General features: G+C 44.4%; 1 protein-coding gene across 2 annotated transcripts in view; it reads left to right on the plus strand.

The window, feature by feature from the left end:
- The window catches only part of soga1 (suppressor of glucose, autophagy associated 1), an 89,254-nt gene that overhangs the window by 55,031 nt on the left and 20,433 nt on the right, over window positions 1-13,790 (plus strand). For both annotated transcript variants that reach the window (XM_017715683.2, XM_017715684.2), the window contains exons 4-6: window positions 4,719-4,781; window positions 6,026-7,315; window positions 11,739-11,867. In XM_017715683.2, coding sequence (XP_017571172.2) covers window positions 4,719-4,781; window positions 6,026-7,315; window positions 11,739-11,867 — 1,482 coding nt within the window. The remainder of the gene's footprint in view (window positions 1-4,718; window positions 4,782-6,025; window positions 7,316-11,738; window positions 11,868-13,790) is intronic.

Below are 13,790 nucleotides of genomic sequence, written 5' to 3' on the forward strand. Positions count from 1 at the left end.
GCACGTCAGTGCCACTGTGCTGTTCCGAAGAAACACTGCGTGGTACTCAGAATGGACATGCAGTGTCCATTGTGCCGGCCAAGCCCTGCTTATGCAACCGCCGTGGATCATTACTGCACTCATGCCTTTTGTTCTCCATGACTGAGCGTGCTCAGTGGAGCATGAGGCAAGAAGGCTGCCTCTCATGTTCACTCTCTCTCGCACAAACGCTCACACCATCACCTTGGTTATTTCATAATTCATTCAAACGATCAGGTAAGAGGAGAAGAGTGAGGAGGCCGAGACGGAATGAAAACGAGCCAATACATCTTGCTTTTCCTGACGGTACACTGTTAGAAATGAAGGTTCTGTTTAGGTCCATTTTTCGTTCATCAAGGTACAAACAGTGTAAATGTTCCCTCAAAGGTTCTGCAGTGGTTCTAAGGTCTGATTGTGGAGCTTAAATCAGTTCCTCCAGGTGAAAAGTTGGTATTTGTTCCTTTTCATAAGCGAATGTTTTAAAACAGAGCAGTAGAGTAAAAGCCTGGAGGCGAGGCGAGGCGGGGCGTGTGGAGTCAGTCCAGCTTAGAACAGATCATCTCAGTGGATTATGGTTCAGTTATGTGCCCTGACTGAAGGCACTGAGATGGAGCCTTGAGGGTCCCACCCCAGTGAGGAGAGTGACAGTTTACTGCCTGTATTTTCTGAGAGTGCAGAGCTGGCAGAACTTCTTCATTGGGGTTTGTTAGATCAGAGTAATATGGTTTCATATCAGCCCATCTGCGATTATTCCTACTCTCCTTTCCTGTGCAAGAGGACACATTTCATCAGGCCAGTCAAGCACAGGGCAGGGCTAAACAAATACCAGCCTGTGTGCAGCCGCTCATCTTCCTCACGGCGTGTGCGCCGACTGTCTCGGGTTTCGGCATGCTCATTAAATTTCATGGTGATGAAACCCGGATAGCGGATGAGCAGTGTGGGAGTCGGATGACAAAGCAAGAAAGTGTGTGGGTTGAAACAGAGTCAACACAGGTGTACGAGCACAAAGCAAGGTTGGGCTTATATCAACAAATACGTCTGTTAAAGAGGCAGATATTAAATTTGAAAGTGCTGAAATCACCCCGTACTGTGTGATTGCAGAGTGTACTGTCACTGTCAGAAACAGGGGAGAAACTTTACAGGAGGAGAGAAAAGATCTTAACTTTTAATGAAAGTTAAAGGAGATTTTGTTTATTTCAAGCGATTTTGGAACATTGGTGCATTCGTCATTTCATTTAGAGATGATCTAAATTGGAAATTTCAAATTATAAAATAAAAAAAGGAAAATGACAAAAATTGAGATAAGAGTTGTACTGAAGCTTGTGCGTAAAGTTTTTAGTCAAGAATACTTATTTCAAAGTAAGCCATGTATTAGCGAGTCACAACTAATGTGTATGTCGCTTTAACGCAACAGTAACATATTCATTTTACATTATTTGGCTGACGCTCTTCTCCAGAGCAACTTACATTTTTATTCATTTCACACAGGGAGGTGAAGGCAGTGTTAGGAGTCTTGCCCAAGGACTCTCATTGGTATAGTGTAGGGTGGTTACCCAGACAGGGCATTGAACCCCAGTCTGTTGCTTTAAACACAATGGTAACATATTCAGAACCAATTTATAGACCTGCTGCCATGCAAATGTAACAGTGGCTGCGCAGATCTTTTCTATTCCATGCAAATATCCTGTATAAGAGATAACGACGTGTACTTAAGTTAAACTGAATAAAAGTGAACACGTTTAGCCGCTGCTCTTAAATTCTTTACTATTTTGTTTGCGAATTCTTCTGGCTAACTGGCATAACAGCTGCATCTGGAGCTGTGGATCTGTGGATTTTAGCTTCATGTTTGACGTTAAAACCAGGTTCATGATTAGAGATATTAATAAAATCACAGCATATTTTATTTAGTGTGGTGTAGTGGGTAACACCTCTGCCTTCTACACTGTAGACTGGGGTGCAATCCCCCAACAGGGCAAGCACCCTATACTATACCAATAGGAGTCCTTGGGCAAGACTCCCAACAGCACCTTGGACTACCTGTGTAAAATCATCTAAAATGTTACCCAAAACATTCAGTTCATGCTTTTGGTCTTCTTGGTTCTCTGTGGTTTCCTTTTAGTTCTAAGTGGATTTTTTTTTTTTGTGGGACCCTTTTTAGTCCCACAACAGGGAATTTCACCACCAGATTTGACCCATCCAAGCACACTTGCCCACACCAGAGGGCAGCCCTATCTACAGCACCCGGGGAGCAGTTGGGGCGTAGGTGTCTTGCTCAAGGGCACTTCAGTCATGGACTGTCAGCTCGGGGGATCAAACCGGCGACCTTCCGGTCACAAGGCTGGTTCCCTGACCTCCAGCCCACGACTTCCCCCATGATTTGATTCACAAAAATGGAGATATGGTTTTACACCAACAAATGTTTCCAGTGTCAGAAATCAGAAACCACATAAACAGGCCTGTTTGAGATTGACTATCAATAGTAAAACAGTTTGAGGCATCATTGCTTGGCTGGTCATCTTGGGTGACTGACTACATTTAAGGTTCTTTGGCAGAACCACAGCTCTAAGTAGTGTAGCTAATGGGGCTCTCCATTCAGTGGCCAGTCGATATGGTCATTAGTAAACACTGTTGGTAACATACAAGAAATTCCCAATTACTGAGTGTGCTGACACGGGCAGCTATTATGTGTGAATACACTCTTGTGTGTATGTACGTGACCTCATGCTGGGGTGACACATAGCTGGTGCTGTGGGAGGCCCAGCCGTTTGCACGTACTTGGCAGCAGGGATGGAATTTTAGTGGGAGCTGTGAATCTCCAGACTAATGGAGTGGGGGAACACCAGAGACAGAGAGAGAGAGTGAGAGGAAGGAAAAGGTGGATGAGCACGGCATTCACAAGCTCTTTTCCTCGTGCAACATGTGCGTGTAAGAGGCCTATGGGAGTTTAGCCGTGTAAATAATGACGTTAGCTCTCTGTAATCTCATTATCCTCAAACCTCTTTACCGCAGACGCTCTGCAGACGCTACAGAACCAAAACACAGATGCACCGCCAGGTCGATGCTGCAGCGCAGTCGCATTGACTCTAATAGTGCCATTTACACTTCCTGTGCCAGCAGCTAAACTGTGCCACACTGTCAGCAAACAGAAATCGGGGTGGGAATTGGATTTGATGCTTCAGTTCTGCTTCAAATCCCATCCAGATACTTTCCCCCTGTTTATGGTTCTACAGTAGTCGATGTCCAGGCCGTTAGCGACGCTACAGGGCACTCGGAGTGGCCAGGAAATCTTATTTGTTTTTGTCCGCATCAAGCTGTAATACGGTGAGAGTGCATCCCCTGTCTCGCTGCAGCGGAGCAGGGTTGGTTTCCATGGAAACAGCAGACCTGGCTTACCCTGCTGCAAGCATGTGCGTGTTTTATGTCCATGTAGATTCACAGGCCGAGTCATGATTTATGAGGGTCTAATGCTACAGAGCGCCCAGTGAGGGACAGTGACAGCGACATAACTCACACCTCTCGCTCTGACTCTGTCGACACGTCTCCACTCTTTCACGGACGCAGCGTACAGAGATTATCTAGAGGTTACGTCCATCTGCCCGAAACATATTCAGCAACAGCATTTCACAGATGTTTGACCAATTCTGATCAAAAGGTATGATCATCTGAGCTGCCTGTTTACGGGAAATAATGCACCGGTGGCAGTTTTGTTTCTGGATTTGTAGTTCTTGTAATTGTAATAAATATTAGGTGTAAATATTTCCAAATATACATTATATATATATATATATCTGTATATTGTTGTTGTCAGAAGAAAACCTCCTATCTTCAAAATGCTAACTTTACAGGAGAAGGAAAAAACCTACTCTACTTTTAATGGAAACCAATGGAACCAGACGTTTTTATACCGGACAGGTGGTTGGTTAGTGTAGTGGGTAACACCTCTGCCTTCTGCGCTGTAGACTGGGGTTCAATCCCCCACCTGGGCAAACACCCTACACTACACCAATAAGGGTCCTTGGGCAAGACTCCTAACACCACCTTGGCCTGCCTGTGTAAAATGATCGTAAGTCGCTCTGGATAAGAGCGTCAGCCAAATGCTGGAAATGTAAATGTTTTTCCAGGTCATTTTGGGACGTTTCTATTGGTCCACTCATCATGAAATTTACATGCAGATGGAGATACAAGGTTTTCTTCCAACATCAGCCATATATTTAAAATATGGTGCAATACATTTTTTTAAAAATATGTAACTCATTCCAAACGTTTCAAAAAAGGCCAGTCAAGAAAACCAATAAACATTAAATCAAATAAAAATTCATTTTTATTTGAAACATTTTTACTAGTAAGAATAAAAATTTGAATAGTCACGATTTTTGATATCAAGAAAAAAAGGATTAAAAGCTAAAATGGCTGAAATTCCACACCTTTGTGGGATCTTACCCGAGCGTAATGTTCTCTGGTGGGTCGGGAAGGAGCGAGAGTGATTTCTCTTTTCTCCTATTCCTCAGCTCTTCCTATCTTCCTCCCTCCGTCTCTTTGTTTACATTTCTTAAGCTCAGCCAACTGTACATCTGCAGCCCTGTCGCCACCTCTCTGGAGACAAGTGCTCGGTGGCGCTGCACGTGGGGACGTTAAGGGGGCTTTTCTGCAGTTATTAACAGCTTCAATTAATTTGACTTGCCTTTGTGTTTCCTCTTCAGAATTCTCTGAAGAAGCGAGGAGCGCGGCCGAACAACAAGCCCGACAAGAAGACGTCACCTCAGGTAGAGCAATAACATCTTTAATCACTTACTGTATTTCATCACAGCACTTTCCTAATGATCGGTGAAGCAGACTGTAGCCCCAGACCTTGATGCATCCTGTGGCCATAAAAAGGTAAACAGTGATAAATAGTGATGTAAAAAACGGACAGACGCTTTTATGTCCACATGTCCCTGTTTAACGATGAGATGACGTGTTTATTAGTGCTATTGATTCTCCTCTCAGAGTTTAAGCGCTGTAGGCGTTTAGAGTTAAACACTGCAAATCGATTCATTCTCACACTTTCATAGCGGATTTAAATCTGTTGGCGTTCCGTCTCTGGTACGTTTGTCTGAGGAGGGACGGAAAGGCTGAAGGCAAAAAAAGCAGTAGATGTTTTCAAACTGAAGTGCTGGAGATGTTGCTTTTTATGATGCTACAGTTCCTTGGATAACCTGCAAAATTCATTTATGGATTTTGGTGATTACACTAGATAAACAACATGCTTTGTACATGGAAATGTTCAAGCAGGGCAAATTAAAAGTGCAACGTCATGGTAATTAGTCTATGTTTGAACTGCTGCTGCAACCTGGTGTGGTTAACGAAATTCTTCAGCGACGCAGCGATGATTTTGGGCACGACGGGAGGCCATTTAACGTTACTATTTACTCTTCCGCATTAACAAACACGGAAGTGTGAAAATGGTCTATTGTGGAAAAGCTGGAATGTAGCAAAGCTAAAAGCTGGAATCCATGGAAAATGTGGACAGCCTGGGGGTCTCTGACTGGATTGAGAACTACTCATTTAGGCTAAGTAACATTTCATTTTATAGACAAGTTTAGACGTTAATACCAAAAGCCAGATTTAACAATACTTCAAACAAGAGATGGCACTGATCCAATCCTGGGTATCAGCATTAAGCCCTCTTGAAATTCTTGAAAATACTAGAGAACGAGTCTGATCTAGTTCTGTAACAGATCAAGCCTGAAATAACTTACGCTCACATTGTGAGGTGTTATTAGCTGTGTGATTGTTCTGGTTGGGTGGTAGTGTTCCAGTAGTCTGAGCATAATAGCATATTTCTAGATGTTCATCTTCTGAAGTGCTTTGATTGTAAATACCTCATTTTTAAGCTTAGTTGTTTTTAAAGAAAATATATTGCCTCAGTATCAGTGTCAGCTCAAACAACAAACCTCTACCCAAAACGCACTGCAATTCAGATTATTCATGTCACTGATATATAAGCCTCTGTCTCTGATGCCTACAGCCTCCAGAGGACAGTTCAGACCTGAAATGCCAGCTCCACTTTGCCAAGGAAGAGTCAGCACTCATGTGCAAGAAGCTCACCAAGATGGTAAAAGACAACGAGGCCATGAAGGAGGAGCTGGCCAAGTACCGCTCACTCTACGGTGACGTCGATGCCTCGTTGACCGTGGAGGAGGTGGCCGACTCGCCCCACACCCGTGAGGCCGAGGTAAGAGTCCACCTGAAGCTGGTCGAGGAGGAGGCCAACCTGCTGAGCCGCCGCATCGTGGAGCTCGAGGTGGAGAACCGTGGCCTCCGGGCTGAAATGGATGACATGAAGATCCAGGAGACACCTGGAGGTATGGCGGTAACCGGAGGGGCTGGGCAACTGCTGCTTTCAGCGTCGGCCGAGAACGTGATGGAGCTGCAGCGACACCTGCAGTTTGTGGAGGAAGAGGCGGACCTTCTAAGGCGCTCGCTGATTGAGATGGAGGAACAGAACAAGCTGCTGATGAACGAGTTAAACCGCTACAAGTCAGAACTTCCTCCTGATGTTGAGATCGAGACGTCACCTTCCACCATCCTCCCTCCTGCCATCATTCCTGGAGCGACAGCTTCTGAAGAAGCGCCACTGAACGAGACGTCCACGGAGGAGTTGCTAGCGGCCAGGCTACAGATCGGAGAGCTGAGCGGCAAAGTGAAGAAGCTCCAGTACGAGAACCGCGTCTTGCTGTCCAACCTTCAGCGCTGTGATCTGGCCTCCACTCACGGTGCCAGCCGGCCAGCCATGGAAACAGACGCAGAGGCTGGAGATTCGGCCGAGTGTGTACCCAGCCCAGAACACCGTGAGGGCCCAGTGGGAGGTGAAGGAAGCCACCTCCTGGAGGAGAAGGTGGAAGGAGCCGAGTATGCCATCACCTCTCAGTGCCTCAGCATTAAGGACCTCCTGGCCATCCGTGACCAGGCCCAGCTTGTTACCTCAGCCATCCAGCTCCTCACGTCAGCTGATTCCAACTGCCTTCTGGCCGCCTCGTCGGACTCAATCTACCGCAAAATCGCAGGTGGAGAACCTGCTGAGTCAGGATTTCTGGAGAAGAACCAGGTTCAGGGCTCCAGTCTGCCACTGGTGGAGGCCCTTCAGACCAGGCTCCAGGGCCTACAGGCCCAGCTGCAGAAGCTCAGTCAGAGGCTTGAGGCTTTGGAGGAATCCTCTGAGAAGGAGCACGTGGAGGGGGCGTCCCCTATGCCCTTACTGGTTCAATCTGCAGACACCGCAGATACTCAGGTCAACCAGATCGCAGCTCAGCTTAAGGTGAGAATGCCGCTTCATCTACTCTGCCTCTCAGGTTTTAATCTTTCCTTTTATCTTTTTTAGTTGGTTTTTCTTTTATCCCGTTTGCATTTCTTTGGCAGCAAGTTTCCGTTTTTTGCTTTGCTTTTTAAATCATTGCTAAGTTTTACTAACACTGCTCTGTCCAAACACATTCGTTTAAGAAGGCCTGCCAACTTGCCAACTAATAAGCATGCTCTTATTACACGTAAAGACCTTTTATAGAGCAGCACTTTGGCCTCTAATGGAGTTCATTTTCATGAGTGTACCACCACCAGTTGGGTCAAATATCTGTTTGAAGAAGGACTGCATTTGTGGAATAGCCACGACTCATACTCATAAAAGCTGAATCAATGGGTCAGTTAGTCATTTTAATTCATTTGTGCTGCTGTTTGTTTAGATTACGTGAAATAATAATCAAACCTAAAACATACCTAAACTTAAAATACCATAAAATACTACAAAACGAACAGTGTAACATAGAAAGCAGTGCAACAGGCGATACAGTAAACCCTTTAACTGACCGATATTCATCAATTATCTGGTCATACCTGTTTAGTAAAGCTGCCAGACATCTACCCCTTGCATGCCACTGACCATTTGATTTGTTGGAAGCTGTTTACTTCAAACACATTTGACCCAGTTCCCACAGCCTTCATAAGTACACGCCAATGGCTGACCATTGCATGTTAGCAACCATTCCACTAGCTGTACTGCCTGTGTAGAACAGCTAAAATCATTTTGAGAAGAAGCCTCTCGGGCACCATCCTCACGATAAGCTATGGAAGCCTGCAGTGGTGTAGTCCTAGGAAAAAAGGGGGTACACTATAAATCTACATCAGCCCAGCACACATGGTCAACAAACTCGCAAAATAATGGAGAACAATGTCAGAAGTTCAAGACGTGTCCTGTCCCTCTTTTTTTAAACTCTTGTCCGTGTTTACATGCTAAGATTTTTTCCGATCCAATTGAACACATTCCGAGTTTATGCTCACTTTACTCAACAATCTGATGGAAAATCTCTGTTTACAGGCTCACTACAAGTAATCAGATCCAAAATGACCCACATGCGTGGAGAACCGCTTAGAGTAAACGTTACCATGACAATCAGCATCACATGAGATGAGCAGCAGTGAGCAGTGATTGTGTTTTTAACTGCTTTAAAATGACGTCAGACTCAGGAAAACGTCCTTCACACGTCCTTATTAAAGAAGGCCGAGAGGAAGACGTCGTGCTCTGAGACGCATAAGCTGGACGTCCGTCCCACCGCCGTCTTTTAAAGATCAGAGCATGAACTTCGTCTCCTCTGCAGACCAGTTTCTGCTCCGCCGTGTTGAACGGTATAAACTCTCACTGTGACGCGACGCTCATGCAGAACGGATTAAACTTTCCGATAGGGAATGTAATCAGATACAGACGTTTACACGGATACTGTCCTTCTATTTAATGGATTATTTACAGGATCATTATTATTACTCACCTCGTTCAATCAGATAGAAATTGTATTCCAAATGGCCTCAATCGGATGAGACTATTCCGAATGCAGTGTTTACATGGATGTATTCTATTCTGATTGAGATATAAGTCAGATTAACGGATTATTAGGCTGCACGTAAATGTGGCTAATATAATCGTTTACAAACCCCTTTTTTAATCCTGACATCAGTGACCGGTCCTGTTTAGAAGATATTTTGCCCTTATTTTTCTAACAGCTTTATCTGTTTATCTGTTAGTTTCACAGAGCTGATGTAACTTTACTCAAATGTAGTTTGCACGCCGTGCTACTTGTATCCTAGACTAGCATGTCGTGCTAGTATATTTCAGAATGGCCCTTATTCATCAAAGAAAATGAGTCTAAAAAGAGCAGAGTTTAAGCCTTTAATGACGTACAAACCAGTCTGCGCTTGATTTATGGAACTTTCATACGAGAACAAGCAGATATTTCAGCACAAGTGATGAATCTGCATTAGTGCGTGAAATCAAGTGCCATCCTACCAGCACCCAAATTTCCATATCATTAATTGAATTCAGAACCATTGGCCAACGGTGTTCGCACACTGTGGAATTAGACCTCCACATTTAACCCATCCCTGAAACCCATCAGTGAAACACCCACATACATGCTCACCAGTGAACACACACTAGGGGGCAGTGAGCACACTTGCCCGGAGCAGTGGGCAGCCCTATCCACAGTGCCCAGGGAGCAGTTGGGGGTTAGGTGTCTTGCTCAAGGACACTTCAGTCATGGACCGTCAGCCGAAGGGATCTAACCGGCACCCTTCCGGTCACAGGGCTGGTTCCCTGACCTCCAGCTCACGACTGCCCCGCCATTTACATGAAGCACACCCTAATTCATGCATTCACTTCAGTAGGGAACCAACGAAATGGCAGCATTCAGCAGCTAGTGAGTTAACAGCTGTGTTCGTAGGTGGACTTCTAGGCCAAGCAGTGAGTGAACTGCGCCCACTACTGACTACACTTGTCTAGAATTAGCGTTAAAATAACAACGAATGGAAAGAATAAAATGTAAAATAATTGAAACATCTTTAAAGATGGACCGTTTTTAAAGATGGTAGAATGATATGATTGTGTTGTGTGATTATTTCACTAAAATAACATGTAAACGTTCTGTTATTGCAGTGCATGAGATCAGGGTCAGTAGAATAAAACAGCGCAGTGCAGTAGATCTTTGAATGGAACGTGGAGTAGTTGCAGTGTTTGTTTTACCTCGATGTGCATGTAAAGTGAGTCCATCCACTTTGCGTACGAGATGTGCAGAAATTATTAGTAGAATTATTATTTTCTATTCTTTTTCATATCACTGCCAATGGCAAATAGAGCAGGTTGTTAAACTATTATGCTCAAATTTTTCATTCCTACTGGACGCGAGTTTGGATTTCAATATTGTACAGGATGAAACTGATGAACAACAAAACTGGTGGTAAAATTTGGACGTGCTGAATTTATGGTCATACACAGCTTTGATGAATAAGGGTCAGCTTGTCTATTTTTAACTGAGATCACATTATGATGTCTGTCACAGACGGCAGGAGGCGCAAACACTCTGGCATCTGTAGCAACGGATAAAAATGATCAACATGTTTTACTAATCATGGAATTGACCGGCTTTTTCCTGAGTTGTGAGGCGTCTTATGCTAAACATACACTAGAAGACATTAAAAAGTCCGACACCCTCTCACATCTAAAGTGTCACTGTTTTCAGTCACAGACTATGATTTTGCAAAGACTGGGAATCCTGCAGTGACCCTGTTTACAGAATTCCGAGATTATTCCCACCCTGTTCCCGCTGGGAGTTTATAGTGATCCAGGTGGGACGACGTGGTGGGCCCCGTTCACTGTAGAGCTGTACATTCTGGTAAATCATCACCCAGAGTTTTATTCATTAACCTGTAAAATGTGGAGTTACTTCTAATTTGACAGATTTACACGCCAACACGACACGCAGCGACTCAGCGGTGATGACTGGATATTATGACCTAAACCATAAAAACCAAACAAAATAAGAAACCAGTGAGACAGAAAACAGAAACATTGATGATTCTTCAATTAAAACACGTTCCCATACTCCCTCTAACACGACTCTCATGATTTTATTCCGACATTGGAAATTTGTCTGCGACAGTGAAATCGCTTGGAAAGTCGTTTGGTGTGAGTGTCTATAGAAACCCATCTTCAGAGGTCACTCTGTATAAATAGCCTGGTAAGAAAGTCAGTGCATGTGCCCGACTACACCACTGGATAACGGAAGTCGACGGGAATATTCCTGTGTGAAGTGAAGTGGGTGGAAAGGTTTATTAGGATATGCTGTGTTTAGGCATAGACTCCATTAGAGGTCCAAAACTTAAAATCCCAATCCAGACCACTCTCTCCTCCCTCCCTCTCTCCTCCATTTTTTTTTCTCCCCTCTCCCTGCATGGGCACCATGACCTGTGGTCTCTGCACCCCGTCTCTCCCCGTTTCTTCTCCTCTCCCTCTCTCTTTGATTCTTCTGTGTCCCTCTCCCACACTCCGTCCCACCACAGCCGGTGCTGGCTCTCCTCATGGCCGTTTTGGTTCTGTTTGCCACTCTGTCTCCCGCCACAGTGACCAAGCTGTTTTTCCTTTACATACTTTTCATCGTCTTGTGAGTCGTCTTTTGTCTCGAGTCTTTTTTTTTTTGGTTTGGTCATTTTACGTTTGGTGATTTGTGGCCTTTTCGATTTTTGAACGCCCTCCTTCTTCTTGTCCCGTCTTCCTGTCCTGTGTTTGACCATCCGCATTCCACCACCTGACCTGCTCCCGTCCCTTCATTGCCCTACTGTCCTGTACTCCATTCTCTCTTTTATTGTTTGGTTTTGGTTGCTTTTGTTTCCTTCATTAACTTGCCCATGCATGCATGCAACAGCCCAACATTAGGGACCATCCAGAGATCAAAGGTCATGAGGTGTACCTGGACAAAGCGGAGGAGGAGAACAGCCATAAAGACAGCAACAAGGAGCAGGTGGCAGATTCCATGGAGGCCAGCCCTGTGCTGGTGAGTGCTCAGAAACACCCCCCACCCCAACACACACACACACACACAGTTCAAATAAAAGCCTCCATGTAAAACAGCACAAGGCAGTGCAGTTATAATGGTCAGAATCCTCCAGCTCTCAGTTAATTATCACACTTTACGGTCAGATGTTATAAATTAGGTTTTCACACCTAGTTTACTAAAATTTGCACCAGAGTTTGGGCTTTTCTGTCTTTTCATATGGGTTAGTTGGTTTCACACTGCACAGCTAAAGTGCACCAAATTACACCCGCGAGGGGTGGCGGGGGGGCGGGGGTGATTGGGAGGTGATTGTTTATTGGCCTGAAATTTTGCAGTTTACTCCAATTTGCCACTGTGAAAACAGAAAAAGCGAAACGTGTGTGTGTGTGTGTGTGTGTGTGTGTGTGTGTGTGTGTGTGTGTGTGAAACGCTGTGTCAGAGCAGTAAGAATAAAGCTTACTGTATATTTTCTTCTGCATGACTGGTTTGTTAGTTTGACCAAAAACACATTCCCTGATTTAATCTAATGCTGGTCTGCTGTTATAAGCAGCAGCTGGTGCTACAAGAATGATAGCAGTGTTTATCAAGAATCAGGCCGGTTGGGCGGACAGCGCTGACAGGCTGCTAGAGGAGGAGGAAATGATGCTCTGATGCTGAATCCCCATGTTTGTTGTGGACCATCATAAAACCAGCAGCAAACTGAGCCACCTGCCGTTTTGGCCAGACCACATTGGCTTAGTGCATTTTGATTGTTTAAATAAGGTTCAGGATTTTTAGCACCAAAGTTGCTGCATGTATAAAATGCAGTAGAAAATTATTAACACATGAACACATTTTGCCACATGCAGTGGAATTAATTTGTTTATTGCTAAAGTACATCGAGTCTGATGTATCATTTAAAAGCCGAACATGCTGCTTATGCAGCAATATCAGTAATTCAGCTGACAAAACGAGACAAAACCAACTCATACGATAAAATGAGTGTTACTGAATTATAATAAATACATTCTGATAAAGCATGTTTTGTCCACGCACATAGCAAAATGAACTTTCTTTAAGGTTAAATTTGAGGACATAAGCCAAATTGACCACACAAAAGAAAGCGATTAATCATGACTATTTTACATTTACGGCATTTGGCTGACGCTCTTATCCAGAGCGACTTACAATCTGATCGTTTTACACAGGGAGGCGAAGGTGGTGTTAGGAGTCTTGCCCAAGGACTCTTATTGGTATAGTGTAGGGTGGTTACCCAGGTGGGGGATTGAACCCCAGTCTACAGTGTAGAAGGCAGAGGTGTTACCCACCACACTAACCAACCACCACCCACTACACTAACCAACCACCACCCACTACACTAACCAACCACGTTTTTCATATTTTCATTGTTTAACTGCCAATTTCAAGACAAAACATCAATCATGTAAAACAAGGACTGAATCCTCCACATGTTGTTGCCATACATCTACGCCTTCTAATAATGTTCATTTATTTACGTTTCCAAAAAATCTTTGTTCACCCCAGCAGCATTTCTCAAAGTCTGTGTCCAGAAGAGACTCGAAAACACTCGCATAAGCATTCCAGCCCGATGTGGAGCACAACCAGCCAAAGAAGACGACTGTGAGCACACGCAGTGTGGAAAACAGAACGCATGAAGGAAAAGTCGAGACTGTGTAACGTCGTGACGGCGGCGTTACTAATACAGTAGACGTTGACCCGCAAACTGCCAGACCACAATTCGATATTCGAACTCCAATTTTAGAAGGACAATAAAACTGCTTGCCGTGCATCGGTTGACGCTGCGCAAGTTATCGGCTTGAAATCTGCGTTTTCAAAAAGCTTTTGCTCATCCATAGAAAAACACTGAACCTCTGCCCTGGAGAGCATTTTCAGAAAATTTCACGAAAAGTCTTGTATTAAAAC

The sequence above is a fragment of the Pygocentrus nattereri genome, chromosome 9, assembly GCF_015220715.1.
Source record: "Pygocentrus nattereri isolate fPygNat1 chromosome 9, fPygNat1.pri, whole genome shotgun sequence".
In the NCBI taxonomy this organism is placed as follows: Eukaryota; Metazoa; Chordata; class Actinopteri; order Characiformes; family Serrasalmidae; genus Pygocentrus; species Pygocentrus nattereri.